A 15,605-nucleotide genomic window follows, 5' to 3' on the forward strand; every position below is an offset into this window, starting at 1 on the left:
AGTGTCTTTGCATCTTTGTTGCTATCGTTTTGTTTGTGCACAGACGATGCATCTCTTCTGAGCAAATTTCTTCTGAGTTGAAGGAAGCTGTATTATGAAATGATCACCTTCCCTCCTCAAACGCTTGGGTATATCCTGAGTAATTTGAGGACCTTGTTGTATAGCAGGTGTTCTTACCTGGTACTTCATTATGAGTTGTCTGACAACAGACAAACAAAATTCACCATATGGTGGTCTGTTGCCAGTCTTCATTTGGTACATATTATATGCATTGAGCATTGAAATGTCCATGAGATGGAAGAAAAGTTTCATGTACCACTTGTAACTCTTACGAACACAGTCAACAAAACCAATCTGCATGTCACATTTGTCAACCAAGCGCATGTTTTGTGTATAATCAATCACTGTCACTGGTTTTCGAATACGTTCATTAGTCACTCGATCAACTTTGCCACTGTCTTGCATTTCATTACGGTGAATGGTTGTCAACAATGTGACATCTCATTTGTCATGCCACCTTAATGCCATGATGTCATTGGCAGTAAACACCTGCACGTCATCACCACGAGCACCTGCGTTGAGCCTGGGCATATGTTTACGATTAGAACGCACTGTGCCACACACATCTGTCTTGTTCACTCGCATGAAATCACTGAGTAATGGGCTTGCGTACCAGTTATCGGTATATAATGTATGCCCCTTACCAAGATAAGGTGCCATCATGTTTCTCACTACGTCACCTGAGATACCCAATAACATCTTGGTATCTTTCAATGTTTTACTTCCCGTGTATACAACAATATCCAACACCAGGCCACAGTCACAGAGTACAAACAGTTTTATACCAAAGCGTTTCCTCTTGCTCGGTATATACTGCTTGAATGACAGTCTACCTTTGAACAAAATCAAAGACTCGTCAATTACAACATTCTTGAATGGATAAAAGTATATGCTGAACTTTTGTTTGAGATACATAAAAACATTTCCAATCTTATATAACCTGTCACTTCTGTCAGGCCTGGTTTTGTCAGAGAAGTGCAACATACGTAAGAGTAAGATAAACCTGTTCACTGGGATGATTTCACTGAAGACCGGGGTAGAAATTAGCCAATCTGTAGACCAGTATGCTTTTATATTATGCTTATAGACATGAGGCATAAGCATTATTGTTGCAAAAAGCAAATACATTTCTGCAACAGTCGTCTCTTTCCACCTGTGTAGTCTTGACTGTGGTGATATGATCGTATTTGCCATGGTGTACTCAAAATACTTATTACTTTCCCTGACAATAGTTTCCATCAATGGCTGGTCAAAGAATAATTCAAAGAATTCCAGCTCATTGGCTGTGGTTCCAAGGGGACAAGTAGGTAGAATTCCACTTTGAGAGTCATCAAAGTGGTGAGGCTTGGGAACAAAATTGGGATTTTGCTGCCAATCCCACATACGGTTTGCTGGTGGATACTGGACATCATAGGCTGGTTGTGCGGGTGGTTGTGGTTGTGGTGGGCTGGTGGCTGACGCTCTGCTTTGTCCTTGAACTGACTAGTCAGCAGCATGGGTCCCAGCGTGGACTGGTGAGTCGTGCATGGCGGTGCCACTACCATCACCACTACCACCATCCACTGATGCCTGTGGTCAATCCATGCCAAGTGTAGCCACATCATCCTCACTATCACTACCTAAAACTGGTGTAGGGCCATGGGATGTACTCCGGGATGTACTCCGTCCCCTGGGCACAGCATAGGGTACACTACCCGAGCGCATGCGGCAGCGAACATACCGACACTTCACTGGTGAATATGATTCCTCACTATCACTACTGGAATGATCGTCGAGCGCAATAAAATCACAATCCACGTCACTATCATCATTACTGAAGTCAGAGGCCTGGCCACGCGAAAATATTAGTTTTCTCTTGCGTTGAGGCACAACCGACCGTGAGTCATGAGTGCCCACACCAGAGGTAGAAGGTTGAGGATTGTCAGGGTTTTCTGCACTATTATCGATATCCTGGTCATTCCTTTCGGTCACTAACTGATCAAAGCCGTAGAATTCGTCTTCATTTCCACTTCCATCAGTGTCAGAACTATCAGATAGGAAGAGGAGAGTCCCAATTTTCCGGGGAGTGAGAGCTGACTTGCGACGAGGCATGGTGAACAAGGGTAACTGAGCCGGCGTTCCCACAATGCTATGCGGGTGCCTAGATTTTTTGTTTATGGCGCACACCCATCACGCAGACCCGTTCTCTCACATGTAGGCCTATGAGCGCTTTTGTGCTAAATTTTACGGCGCTAGAATTTTGGCGTAGATCTACGATTTGGACACTCAACGTGAAGCCATAGATCTACGGGACGGACCCTGAAAGGGTTAAAGGGCCCTAAGATCTGGAATTCATTGCTTGAAAATGCAAAAGGGCCACTGCCTGCACACCAGTTCAAGGCACTGCTTAGAAATCACCTCATCTCCCAAAACTAAAAACACAAACACTATACAATGGACCCCCGACTTACGATATTAATTCATTCCAGAAGTCTGTTCAGGTGCCGTTACCGAACGAATTTGTTCCCATAAGGAATATTGTAAATTAGATTAGTCCGTTTCAGACCCCCAAAAATACATGTACAAAAGCACTTACAAAAATACACTTACATAATTGTTTGAGTTGGGAGCTGATTGTAAGGTGGGGGTCTACTGTATACTATCGCCACCATCCACTCAAAAATTGCCAAATTTTATAGGATTATATATTTCAAAACTAAAATTGTCTCAATCTCATTATGTATAATATGCTAAAATTTAATTCTGTAACTTGATATTTAACTACAGTGGTACCCCAAGTTTCATACATAATTCGTTCCAGAAGGCTGTTCAAGTGCCGTTACTGAATGAATTTGTTCCCATAAGGAATAATGTAAATTAGATTAGTCCATTTCAGACCCCCAAAAATACACTTACAAAACCACTTACAATAATACACTTAGATAATTGTTTGAGTTGGGAGCAGTACAAAACTCAGGGTACGACTGTATACTTGTTAATCTAATTACTATGAAACCACTACTACCTCTGTTGATATATAAAAAAATGTTCAATTCTAATCAGCTATGATATATATGTCTAGTATTGAGTAGTCTGTAAAGCATTAGGTTTAGTCTGCCCGAAATGCCTCGTCATGATAGTGGCTGTCTTTGCACTTAGCAAATCAGTATTGTAATTACACATTGTAAACTATGCATAGACATAGACTCCTTATAACATGTCAGTCACACATTGTAAACTATTCAAAGAAATAAAAATTTGAATTTGAAATAATAAGATTCAAGGTTACAAGTATTCATTAGGTGAGTTTGCCTTGGTTGAGGAGCATAAATCATCATTTAGTGCCAAATAAACAACTCTCACATACAGTACTCATGTTTTGAGATCAAAAAAATATTGAGCAAATTATAATCTGTTACTTAGATGTTAAACCATAAGTAAGGGAGAACTTTATAAAGACCCTTTGAGATCCATGTCAGCTTTCCACATCCATCTTTCATAAAGTGTTAACAGGAATCCTTCCCAGTCAAGTCCTATGTAACACTGGCTAGCAACAAAGTATCCCATGATGAGAACAAGTCTCTGCTTTATTGCTGCATATTTTTAAAGGCTATCTCCATTTAAAGGCACCTATGTACTTGCAAAAGCTGTTCACTTAATTCAGTCAGAGAAGTTAATACAGCTTGGGAATTTTATAGGCAGAGTTTCAATGGAACTGGGGGAACGACTCATTAGCTGCTTGGTTATTACCATCAAGGGTTATTCTGCTAAATGACAAGTTCTGCCCTCATGCTCATACTTTTGTGAGTTGAGTTCCAATCATTTTCTATTTATTTCAAGAAACATCATGTCTGAGTCAATGAATTATCAGACTTTACCTTTGTGGTAATGTAAAAGTTAACATCTCAGCCAGATAACTTAAAGGTGAGGCTGCACTCTGTTACAAGAGGTGGTATTAATTATATGACATATAACGGGGTTGTTGAGGTGGTTTGGTCATGTAGAGAGAATGGATCAAAGTAGAATGATATGGAGAGTGTATAAATCTGTAGGGGAAGGAAGGCAGGGTAGGAGTTGTCCTTGAAAAGGCTGGAGGGAGGGAGGGGGTAAAGGAGGTCTTGTGGGCGAGGGGCTTGGACTTCCATCAAGCGTGCATGAGTGTGCTAGATAGGAGTGAATGGAGATGAATGGTTTTTGGGACCTGACATGCTGTTGGAGTGTGAGCAGGGTAATATTTTGTGAAGGGATTCAGGGAAACCGGTTATTTTTATATAGCTGAACTTGAGTACTGGAAATTGGAACTACAATGCCTGCACTTTAAAGGAGGGGTTTGGGATATTGGCAGTTTACCTGGAGAGAGGTTTGGAGGGATATGTTATATATCTTTATATATGCTTCTAAGCTGTTGTATCTGAGTACCTGGAGAGAAGTTTGGAGGGATATGTTAAATATCTTTATATATGCTTCTAAACTGTTGTATCTGAGTACCTCTGCAAAAACAGTGATTATGTATGAGTGAGGTGAAAGTGTTGAATGACGATGAAAATATTTTCTTATGGGGATTTTCTTTCTTTTTGGGTCACCCTGCCTCGGTGGGAGATGGCCAACTTGTTGGAAAAAAAAAAATAACAGTTAGGGAATTAGGAAACTAGAGCTGTGATTTTTCCTCATTATTAAGCTTGTTTGTTATTACAATTGGTTTTGTGTAATTGGTACTAGATGACTTTACATCTGGTTTGAGTTACACATGAAAGCTTACTGGTACCAGTCAAGGAAGTCCTGATTCATTATATTCCCTAATTTTGTCTTTATATTTCTTTGGGACTTTTCAAAAGAGGCACAAGGGCTTTTTTAATAAAAACTTAGGTTTAGATTAGGCATGTGATATTTTTTATCACTCTCCAGAACCAGGGCAAAAAGGTTAATTTCAATAAGTTTGCAACCTTAATGACACTTGTGTGCTGGATGGGCTTTAGACTCCATTTACCAAACTACCAGTTTGGAATGTCTGATCCCATACTCCAAAAACCATAATTTCATCAGCTAGGTCCTCAAGATGGGTAATTTTTAAAATACAGGTCATAAAAAGATTTATTTTTTTTAGAAGGATACTGACTAGACATTGGGTCACTGTTATATATACGTATATAGATATACAGGTCCTCCATCACAAATCCAGCATCATTGGGACCTGTAGTGTGCCGGATTACTGAGTTTGCCTAATTAGAGAGTGGTTAGGTTAGGTTAGAATACACTTAATAAAGTTAACCAACTTGACTTACACAAAGTTCATTGAACATCGGCAAAAATTTCAAGGTACTTTTTGTCATGAAAGCAATCAAAATCATGTCTATTTCTGTAATATATCTTCCATTCTATCAAATGAGTCCAAAAAAATGAGAATACAATAATAAAAACCATATGAAAATATACTGCAAAGAGGCGGCTAATGGCTGAGAAGTGAACTCCCTTATTTATCGTCCGTCTTTTTTATTTTTGTTGTACGTTAAGAAGCATCTTTCCATCATACATTGCCCAAGTTTCAATGAGATAGCCCAAAAAACAACCGAGAAAAAAATATTTACCCAAAATCATATATGGCAAGCCCAAGTCAGGTACTGGAAATAAGTCACTTTGTCTGGCTTTTCTGGGTTACCCTAGGTTCTCTATACATACACTGCTATGTATGATAATCTCTGTAACTGTATTTGTGTATACCTGAATAAACCTATTTACTTCTAGTCTGTCAACTGAGTACAAGAAACAGCCAATTCACTTATTTCAACTACCCAATAAAGTGGTCAGAAATTGGCAATTTGGCCAGTTTCACACAAATTTCAGCAGATGCCAATTTCAAAATAGGGTCCAGAATAAACAATGTAGACATTCCTGGCACTAAAATAACATTTTCTCTGTTCATTAGTCATGGCTACAGGCCCCTCTTGTATTACTCTTGTTTACCATTTGGAATTTTTATTCACAAAAAAAATGGAAGATTTACTGTTATGCAGACTGCTGCATTATTGTAATAATTGTATAAATAATGTCAACTGAGAGTGAACTCCGCTATTTATGGTCTGATTTCTTTCATTTTTGGTGTACTTTAAGAATTATCTTTCCATCATACATTGCCTAAGTTTGAATAAGATAACCCAACAAACAAATGAGAAGATAATATAATAATAATAATAATAATAATTTTATTTACTACACGTACATGTACAAGGTATACAGGCCTAGCTGACATAAGTGACATATTACTGTATAGAAAGCTGCTTGTTATGCAGAGTATTTCTAGCAAATTAGGTCAGTGTCCCAGGATAGCACCCACACTAGTCGGCTAACACCAAGGTACCCATTTACTGATGGGTAAACATAGACAACAGGTGTAAAGAAACATGCCTGATGTTTCTACCCTGGCTGGGAATCGAATATTTACCAAAAATCATATATGGCTAACCCAAGCCAGGTACTAGAAATAAGCCATGTTGACTTTTTTGGGTTATCCTAGGTTCTCTACACATATGCTGCTATGTGTGATAATCTATATTGAGAAAATAACTTTTTTGTTTCAGGTTTATGGTGGAGTATGAGTGTATATCACAGTTAGCCCTGTGCTTCACTCCGTTTTCTCTAATATAAGCCCCCAAGACAGGGATAGGAGAATGGTATTTGTATACCATATCCTCTTCATACCTCCGTCAAACTGCTTAGTGTTATGCCAAATATTATTTATTCTGGAGTATTTAACATGTTTTATGTTATTTATATTGTTTATGTCATATTAGCTGTAGTGTTGATATTAGAGTAATAATAAAGCATATTCTCCTGCATTGTAGGTAGTAGGTTGGTAGACAGCAACCATCCAGGGGGGGTACTACTATTCTGCCAAGTGGGTGTAAAACAAAAGCCTGTAATTGTTTTACATGATGGTAGGATTGCTGGTGTCTTTCGTCTGTCTCATAAATATGCAAGATTACAGGTACGTCTTGCCACTTCTTCTTACACTTAGGTCACCCTACACATACATGTACAAGCATATATATACACACCCCTCTGGGTTTTCTTCTATTTTCTTTCTAGTTCTTGTTCTTGTTTATTTCCTCTTATCTCCATGGGGAAGTGGAACAGAATTCTTCCTCCGTAAGCCATGCGTGTTGTAAGAGGCAACTAAAATGCCTGGAGCAAGGGGCTAGTAACCCCTTCTCCTGTATATATTACTAAATGTAAAAGGAGAAGCTTTCGTTTTTCCTTTTGGGCCACCCCGCCTCGGTGGGATACAGCCGGTGTGTTGAAAGAAAGAAAGATTCTCCTGCATCACGAGACTGAGCTCATAGCAACTGACAGTGGCTTCAAAGCCACCTTATCTTTAATGGATAATGTACTGTGTTGGTGCTTTACATAACGAGAAGCATTTCTTTTATTCATTGGAACCATGGCTAGGGCTAAAAGTAAGCAGGTTATAACAATAAATGGAGAAAAAGAAATTGGAATGACTTATGCAGCAAGTAGCGCCACCAAACAGTACCGGCAGGTTGGTGTGGCGACCCTGGAAATTTGAAATTATGCTTGCCAGAATTAGTGCCGAATAACTGAAGGAACCAAATAACTGATTGCTGGATTTGTGATGGTGGACATGTATATATATATTTTTTTTTTAACAAGTCTATATTATTATAAGAGAAAAGGTCATAAATTTCCATACATGTACATGCTGACATCATCACTGATGCAGGCTAACATAAGTGACATAATTTTCCAAGTTTATACTTTTTTCAAAACACTGTTTACTTAACTGCATTGAAATTTTTTGTAGACGTAGTTGTTTGGTGTAGGTACGATTGGTTTCTATTTAGTTGGTGAAATTTTATCAAAAAATGTGACTTTTTGTACCATATTATGATTTGGCGGGTCTTCATATTGAGTTTTTGTTATACGTATTCTATTAGCCATTACAAATTAATTTATATGTAGTATGTTTGGTTGTTTGGTGTAGGTGTGGTGGATTCCTATTTTTTTTTTTTTAAACAAGTCGGATGTCTCCCACTATCTCCTCCTATTTATTTAATACAATTTGGTCAAGAAATAAATATTTTTAAATTATGATTGTTTGAGAGAGGTTGAGATGTTTTTGCTTGGTTGCTCTTTGGCTTATGTATAATGATGTGCAATATTATATGAAAATTCTTAGTGTTGTGTTTTGTTAAGCTGGAAAAAGTAAAAACCCCACACCTTATGATTCTTTTAACTGGATGGCCTTGCATCAGGTAGATGCTCTAGCATAAGTAGTTTGGATAGTCAAGCATCCACAGTACATGCAAACTGTTTGTCTATTTTTCTTATGTAACCTGTGACTTGTATTATAATAGCTTAGTAATTTTATATACCATACAAGCATGTTCTGATTTCTTTGATAGCAGGTTTTAGTTCTCTGGTGTTTTATTGACTTTTCTCTAGTAGCCCATAATTTAAAATGTTCTTACCAACTTTTGTTTTTAAGTATCAGTTTTTGCTATTTTTTGTTTGTTTGCCAGTTTACCCTCTTTAAAAATGTTCCTAAAATTTTACTGACGGGACAGGTTAGTTCTTCACACAATTTTAAAACTTGTTTGGTATAATTGCTTTGCTCTTGTCAGTATTCATTAGCACCTCTCACCTTGCTTTGTTACTACTATGTTGCATCAAAATAATGTTAAAAACAGTTAAAGCCTACATACTCTAGGTAAGTAATGTTTCATTGGCTTGGGAAGGTCTGATGTTGTATGGTCACTGATTTATTTCTGATTTAACCCTTTGACTGTTTTGGTCGTATATATACATCTTATGAGCCAATGTGTTTGACGTGTATATACTCAAAAATTCTAGCAACTTCAAATCAAGCAGGAGAAAGCTGGTAGGCCCACACGTGAGAGAATGGGTCTGTGTGCGCAGTACAGTGGACCCTCGACCAACGATGGCTTCGTATAACATTAAATCCGACTAACGATACATTTCAACGCAAAAATTTTGCCTCGACTAGCGCTAAAAAAACTCGACCAACGCGATTCATTCTATTTGAGACGCGTCTACTTTTGGCCTGAGCGCGCCTCACTTGTCCCGTGGGTGCCAGTGTTTACAAGCCAGCCAGCCGCCGTGGTCCTATCCAAACATACAATTGGAACATTTCATATTATCACAGCATTTTTAGTGATTGCACCTGCAAAATAAGTCACCATGGGCCTCAAGAAAGCTTCTAGTGCCACCCCTACAGCAAAAAGGGTGAGAATTACTATGGATATGAAGAAAGAGATCATTGCTAAGTATGAAAGTGGAGTGCGTGTCTCCGAGCTGGCCAGGTTGTACATAAAACCCCAATCAACCATCGCTACTATTGTGGCCAAGAAAACGGCAATCAAGGAAGCTATTCTTGCCAAAGGTGCAACTATATTTTCGAAACTGATAGAAGATGTTGAGAGACTGTTATTGGTGTGGATAAACGAAAAACAGATAGCAGGAGATAGCATCTCTCAAGCGATCATATGTGAAAAGGCTAGGAAGTTGCATGATGATTTAATTAGAAAAATGCCTGCAACTAGTGGTGATGTGAGTGAATTTAAGGCCAGCAAAGGTTGGTTTGAGAGATTTAAGAATTGTAGTGGCATACATTGTGTGATAAGGCATGGTGAGGCTGCCAGTTCGGACCAAAAAGCAGCTGAAAAATATGTGCAGGAATTCAAGGAGTACATAGACAGTGAAGAATTGAAACCTGAACAAGTGTTTAATTGTGACAAAACAGGCCTGTTTTGGAAGAAAATGCCAAGCAGGACCTACATTACTCAGGAGGAAAAGGCACTCCCAGGACATAAGCCTATGAAAGACAGGCTTACTCTGTTGATGTGTGCTAATGCTAGTGGTGATTGCAAAGTGAAGTCTTTATTGGTGTATCACTCTGAAACTCCCAGAGTGTTCAGGAAAAACAATGTCCTCAGGGCTAATTTGTGTGTGCTGTCCTTGGGGTTGGAGGTTAGTGGGGAGGATGTGGAAGAGTTGGTGGAGGAGGACAATGATGAACTAACCACTGATGAGCTGCTAGATCATCTTCAACAGCAAGAGGCCAGACCTGAGGAAACTGCTCCGGAGGAGGGGATAGAGAAATTGAGGAAGTTGCCTACTTCGAAGATTAAGGAAATTTGTGCAATGTGGCTTAAAGTGCAAACCTTTTTTGATGAAAATCACCCTGACACAGCTACTGCAAGCCGTGTTGGCAACCTGTACACTGACAACGTTGTGAAACACTTTAGGAATATCATAAAGGAACGGGAGGTACAGGCCTCTATGGACAGGTATGTTGTGCGACAGAGGTCCAGTGACTCTCAAGCTGGTCCTAGTGGCATTAAAAGAAGGGAAGTAACCCCAGAAAAGGACTTGACACCTCAAGTCCTAATGGAAGGGGATTCCCCTTCTAAACACTAACACCATCCACACTCCCCTCCTCCCATCCCATCAATCATCACCAGATCTCCAATAAAGGTAAGTGTCATGTAATTGTACATGTCTTCTTCAGTTTGTGTATTAAAATTAACCCTTTCAGGGTCCAAGGCCCAAATCTGGAGTCACGCACCAGTGTCCAAGAATTTTCAAAAAAAATCGTAGAGAATCTTTTTGTGAAGGTAATAAAACAAAAAGTACGAAATTTGGTGGAAAATTGACGAAATTATGCTCTTGCGAATTTTGATGTGTCAGCGATATTTACGAATCGGCGATTTTGCCGACTTTGACTCCCATTTTAGGCCAATTACATTATTCCAATCAACCAAATTCTTAGCTATTTCACTAGTATTACTTCTATTCTATCGATTGAGCACAAGAAATCGCCAAGTCAACTGTTTCAACTACAAAATAAAGTGATCGGAAATTGTTAATTTGGCCAATTTAACACAAAGTTCAAAATATTCCAATTTCAAAATAGGGTCCAGAATGAACAATGTAGGCATTCCTGGCACTAAACTAACATTTCCTCTGTTCATTAGTTATGTTTTGAGGCTTTACAAATAAATTCCATTTTGATTTTTTATTCACACCAAAAAATTGAAGATTTACTGTTATGCAATACTGTAATAATTGTATAAATATCATCACCATATTTGTGAATGTATATTAGACCCACCAGGTGACGTGTATTAGACGTGTGAGGTCGTTTGTTTACTCTTGAATATCGGCAAAAATTTAACATTTCTGCTACTTTGAGCTCAGTTTCAAGCCATTTCCAATGCTAAAACCAATCAAAATCATCTCTATTTCTGTAATATGACTTCCATTCTATCAAATGAGACCAAGAAATCGCAAATAGAACTATAAAAAACATACGAAAAAACACTGCAAAGTTGCTGTTTTAATCGAAAAATCATGATTTCATTTTTTTTTCTCATTATACACAGTGTGCTGCAGGATCTGTTTTATGTGGTGCACACATACCACATAGATGTATTCTCTCATATCTAGGCCCAAATGTACCACTCACAGTTTATCAGAGTGAGCTGAGCTCATGGCGTAGATCTACGGTTTGGACCCTGAACGTAAAGCCGTAGATCTATGGGACGGACCCTGAAAGGGTTAATATTTCATGTGGTAAAATTTTTTTTTTCAATACTTTGGGGTGTCAGGAACGGATTAATTTGATTTCCATTATTTCTTATGGGGAAAATTAACTCGACTAACGATGATCTCTCAGGAACGGATTAATATCGTTGGTCGAGGGTCCACTGTATAAAAAAAATACTGAAGATTGAGACACTTCGCAGCATATGGGAATCTTTATTCAGGAAACGTTTCGCCACACAGTGGCTTCATCAGTCCAATACAAAGAGGAAGGCGTAAGGAGAGGAGGAGTATGAGGTAATCAGTCCCTCAGCCTGGAGTCGATGTGTTCAGTCCATCAATCTTGTAGAATGTACAGCATAGGGCCGTAGACGTGGCTTATATACTGTAGTGAGGTGAGGTGAAGCAGGATTAAATACTGCAGCAAGCAGTGCATAATGAGAAAAAAAAACTCCGCATTTTTGGATTAAAACTGACTTTGAGGTGTACTATTTTCGTATAGTTTTTATGGTTATATTCTCGTTTTTGTAGTCACATTTGATAGAATGGAAAACATATTATAGAAATGGAGGTGATTTTGATTGGTTTTACTATGAAAATGACCTGGAAATGGAGCTCAAAATGGGGAAAATGTTTGATTTTTGCCAATGTTCAAGAGTAAACAAATGACATCATTGTCCAATGAATGTCCAACTAGCCATTCTGATATGCAGTCATGAATGGGTTGACAGTATTTATACAATTATTACAATATTGCAGTAGTCTGCATAACAGTAAATCTTCTATTTTTTGTTTGAATAAAAATTCAAAATAGAAAGCAAGAGTAATATCAGAAGGGCCTGGAGACGTCACTGATGAACAAAGAAAATGTTATTTTAGAGCCAGGAATGTCTGCATTGTTCATTCTGGACCCTATTTTGAAATTGGCAAATTTTTTAATTTGCGTGAAATTGGCCAAATTGCCAATTTCTGACCACTTATTTGGTAGTTGAAATTGGTAAATGGGCAGTTTCTTGTACTCAATCGATAGAACAAATGGAGTTCTAAAGAAATAGCTATGAGTTTGGTCGACTGGAACAGTGGAATTAGCCAAAAATAGGGCTCAAAGTGGGCGAAATTACTGATTCGTAAATATCACCAAGGTCGCTAACTTCACAAGAGCATAATTCCGTAACTTTTCCATCAAGTTTCATGCTTTTGCTGTCATTATCATTGGGAAAAGATTCTCTATCATTTCATAAGATATTTTTTTTTTTTTCAAATATTTTGCAACACCAGGAGACACCTCAGGATTTGGGGTTGCAACAGTCAAAGGGTTAATTTGTTTCAGTATATAATATTTGTTTTTTATGTTTATCATATTCTTATTTTTCTATGGCCACAAGATTTTATATTTTAATTACTCCTTACAGGGATGGTCGGGCTAGTGGATCAAACAAGTTGGAATCTCAGAGAGTGGGAGATATCATGTTAAAAAATATGAATATGTTGAAGGTAAGCGAAAGTTTTAAGACCTGATTATCAGGTCATAGTATTGGTGTGTCACTTGTGACAAATAGGCATTCGTAATATAATTAAAATACGACCAGTTGAATTATAGGCGCTTTAACTGTTGGTTGTGACCTTAGTCTTTGATCTAGTTAAATTAGTACTTTCAGTGATTTTTTATTTTATTAATTTTAAATATTTTATCATAGTAGTACACCAAGGCAAAGTTTTCCTCTTTGCCAATAAGTATTTTTCCTCCAATAATTAAATTGTGTGTTGAAGGAAACCCACCTCAGTGGCATTCAAATTTATCCATACTTTTAATGATATTTATCAAAAACTTGATTTAGCAAGAGAATACGTTCGCACATTCTGTATTACACCTGATAAAAATGCAAAAGAAAAGAAATGTATTTCACTTCGTTAGCCTTTTCAGTGGACCTTGATGTTCAAGCACTTCTCTCTGTAGAACCTCTTCACTTCATCCACATTAACTTGGTTTGCACTTGTGGGCTTCATTTTACTGTAAACCAACTTCAGAAATCTTCTTTCTTCAATAAATTGGCCGTATCCACCGAGGCAGGGTGGCATTTTAGTCGCCCCTTACAACACGCATGGCTTATGGAGGAAGAATTCTGTTCCACTTTCCCATGGAGATAACAGGAAATAAACAAGAACTAATAAGAAAATAGAAGAAAACCCAGAGGGGTGTGTGTATGTGTGTGTGTATATATATATATATATATATATATATATATATTTTTTTTTTCTTTTTTTTTTTTTTTTTTTTTCCCAACAAGTTGGTCGTCTCCCACCAAGGCAGGGTGACCCAAAAAAGAAAGAAAATCCCCCCAAAAAAAATACTTTCATCATCATTCAACACTTTCACCACACTCACACATTATCACTGCTTTTGCAGAGGAGCCCAGAATACAACAGTTTAGAAGCATATACGTATAAAGATACACAACATATCCCTTCAAACTGCCAATATCCCAAACCACTCCTTTAAAGTGCAGGCATTGTACTTCCCATTTCCAGGACTCAAGTCCGACTATATGAAAATAACCGGTTTCCCTGAATCCCTTCACTAAATATTACCCTGCTCACACTCCAACAGATCGTCAGGTCCCAAGTATCATTCGTCTCCATTCACTCCTATCTAACATGCTCATGCACGCTTGCTGGAAGTCCAAGCCCCTCGCCCACAAAACCTCCTTTACCCCCTCTTTCCAACCCTTTCGAGGACGACCCCTACCCCTCTTTCCTTTCCCTATAGATTTATATGCTTTCCATGTCATTCTACTTTGATCCATTCTCTCTAAATGACCAGACCACCTCAACAACCCCTCTTCTGCCCTCTGACTAATGCTTTTATTAACTCCACACCTTCTCCTAATTTCCACACTCCGAATTTTCTGCATAATATTTACACCACACATTGCCCTTAGACAGGACATCTCCACTGCCTCCAACCGTCTCCCCGCTGCTGCATTTACCACCCAAGCTTCACATCCCTATAAGAGTGTTGGTACTACTATACTTTCATACATTCCCTTCTTTGCCTCCATAGATAACGTTTTTTGACTCCACATATACCTCAACGCACCACTCACCTTTTTTCCCTCATCAATTCTATGATTAACCTCATCCTTCATAAATCCATCCGCCGACACGTCAACTCCCAAGTATCTGAAAACATTCACTTCTTCCATACTCCTCCTCCCCAATTTGATATCCAATTTTTCTTTATCTAAATCATTTGATACCCTCATCACCTTACTCTTTTCTGTGTTCACTTTCAACATTCTACCTTTACACACATTCTCAAACTCATCCACTAACCTTTGCAATTTTTCTTTAGAATCTCCCATAAGCACAGTATCATCAGCAAAAAGTAACTGTGTCAATTCCCATTTTGAATTTGATTCCCCAAAATTTAATCCCACCCCTCTCCCGAACACCCTAGCATTTACTTCTTTTACAACCCCATCTATAAATATATTAAACAACCATGGTGACATTACACATCCCTGTCTAAGACCTACTTTTACCGGGAAGTATTCTCCCTCTCTTCTACACACCCTAACCTGAGCCTCACTATCCTCATAAAAGCTCTTTACAGCATTTAGTAACTTACCACCTATTCCATAAACTTGCAACATCTGCCACATTGCTCCTCTATCCACTCTATCATATGCCTTTTCTAAATCCATAAATGCAATAAAAACTTCCCTACCTTTATCTAAATACTGTTCACATATATGCTTCAATGTAAACACTTGATCTACACATCCCCTACCCACTCTGAAGCCTCCTTGCTCATCCACAATTCTACATTCTGTCTTACCTCTAATTCTTTCAATTATAACCCTACCGTATACTTTTCCTGGTATACTCAGTAAACTTATTCCTCTATAATTTTTACAATCTCTTTTGTCCCCTTTCCCTTTATATAAAGGGACTATACATGCTCTCTGCCAATCCCTAGGTACCTTCCC

General features: G+C 38.2%; 1 protein-coding gene across 6 annotated transcripts in view; it reads left to right on the forward strand.

The window, feature by feature from the left end:
- Positions 1 to 15,605, forward strand: part of Cdep (Chondrocyte-derived ezrin-like domain containing protein) — a 628,747-nt gene that overhangs the window by 514,957 nt on the left and 98,185 nt on the right. For all 6 annotated transcript variants that reach the window (XM_070086348.1, XM_070086350.1, XM_070086352.1 and 3 more), the window contains one exon: positions 13,029 to 13,110. In XM_070086348.1, the coding sequence (XP_069942449.1) occupies positions 13,029 to 13,110 (82 nt within the window). The remainder of the gene's footprint in view (positions 1 to 13,028; positions 13,111 to 15,605) is intronic.

Source organism: Cherax quadricarinatus, chromosome 18 (assembly GCF_038502225.1).
Source record: "Cherax quadricarinatus isolate ZL_2023a chromosome 18, ASM3850222v1, whole genome shotgun sequence".
Classification (NCBI taxonomy): domain Eukaryota; kingdom Metazoa; phylum Arthropoda; class Malacostraca; order Decapoda; family Parastacidae; genus Cherax; species Cherax quadricarinatus.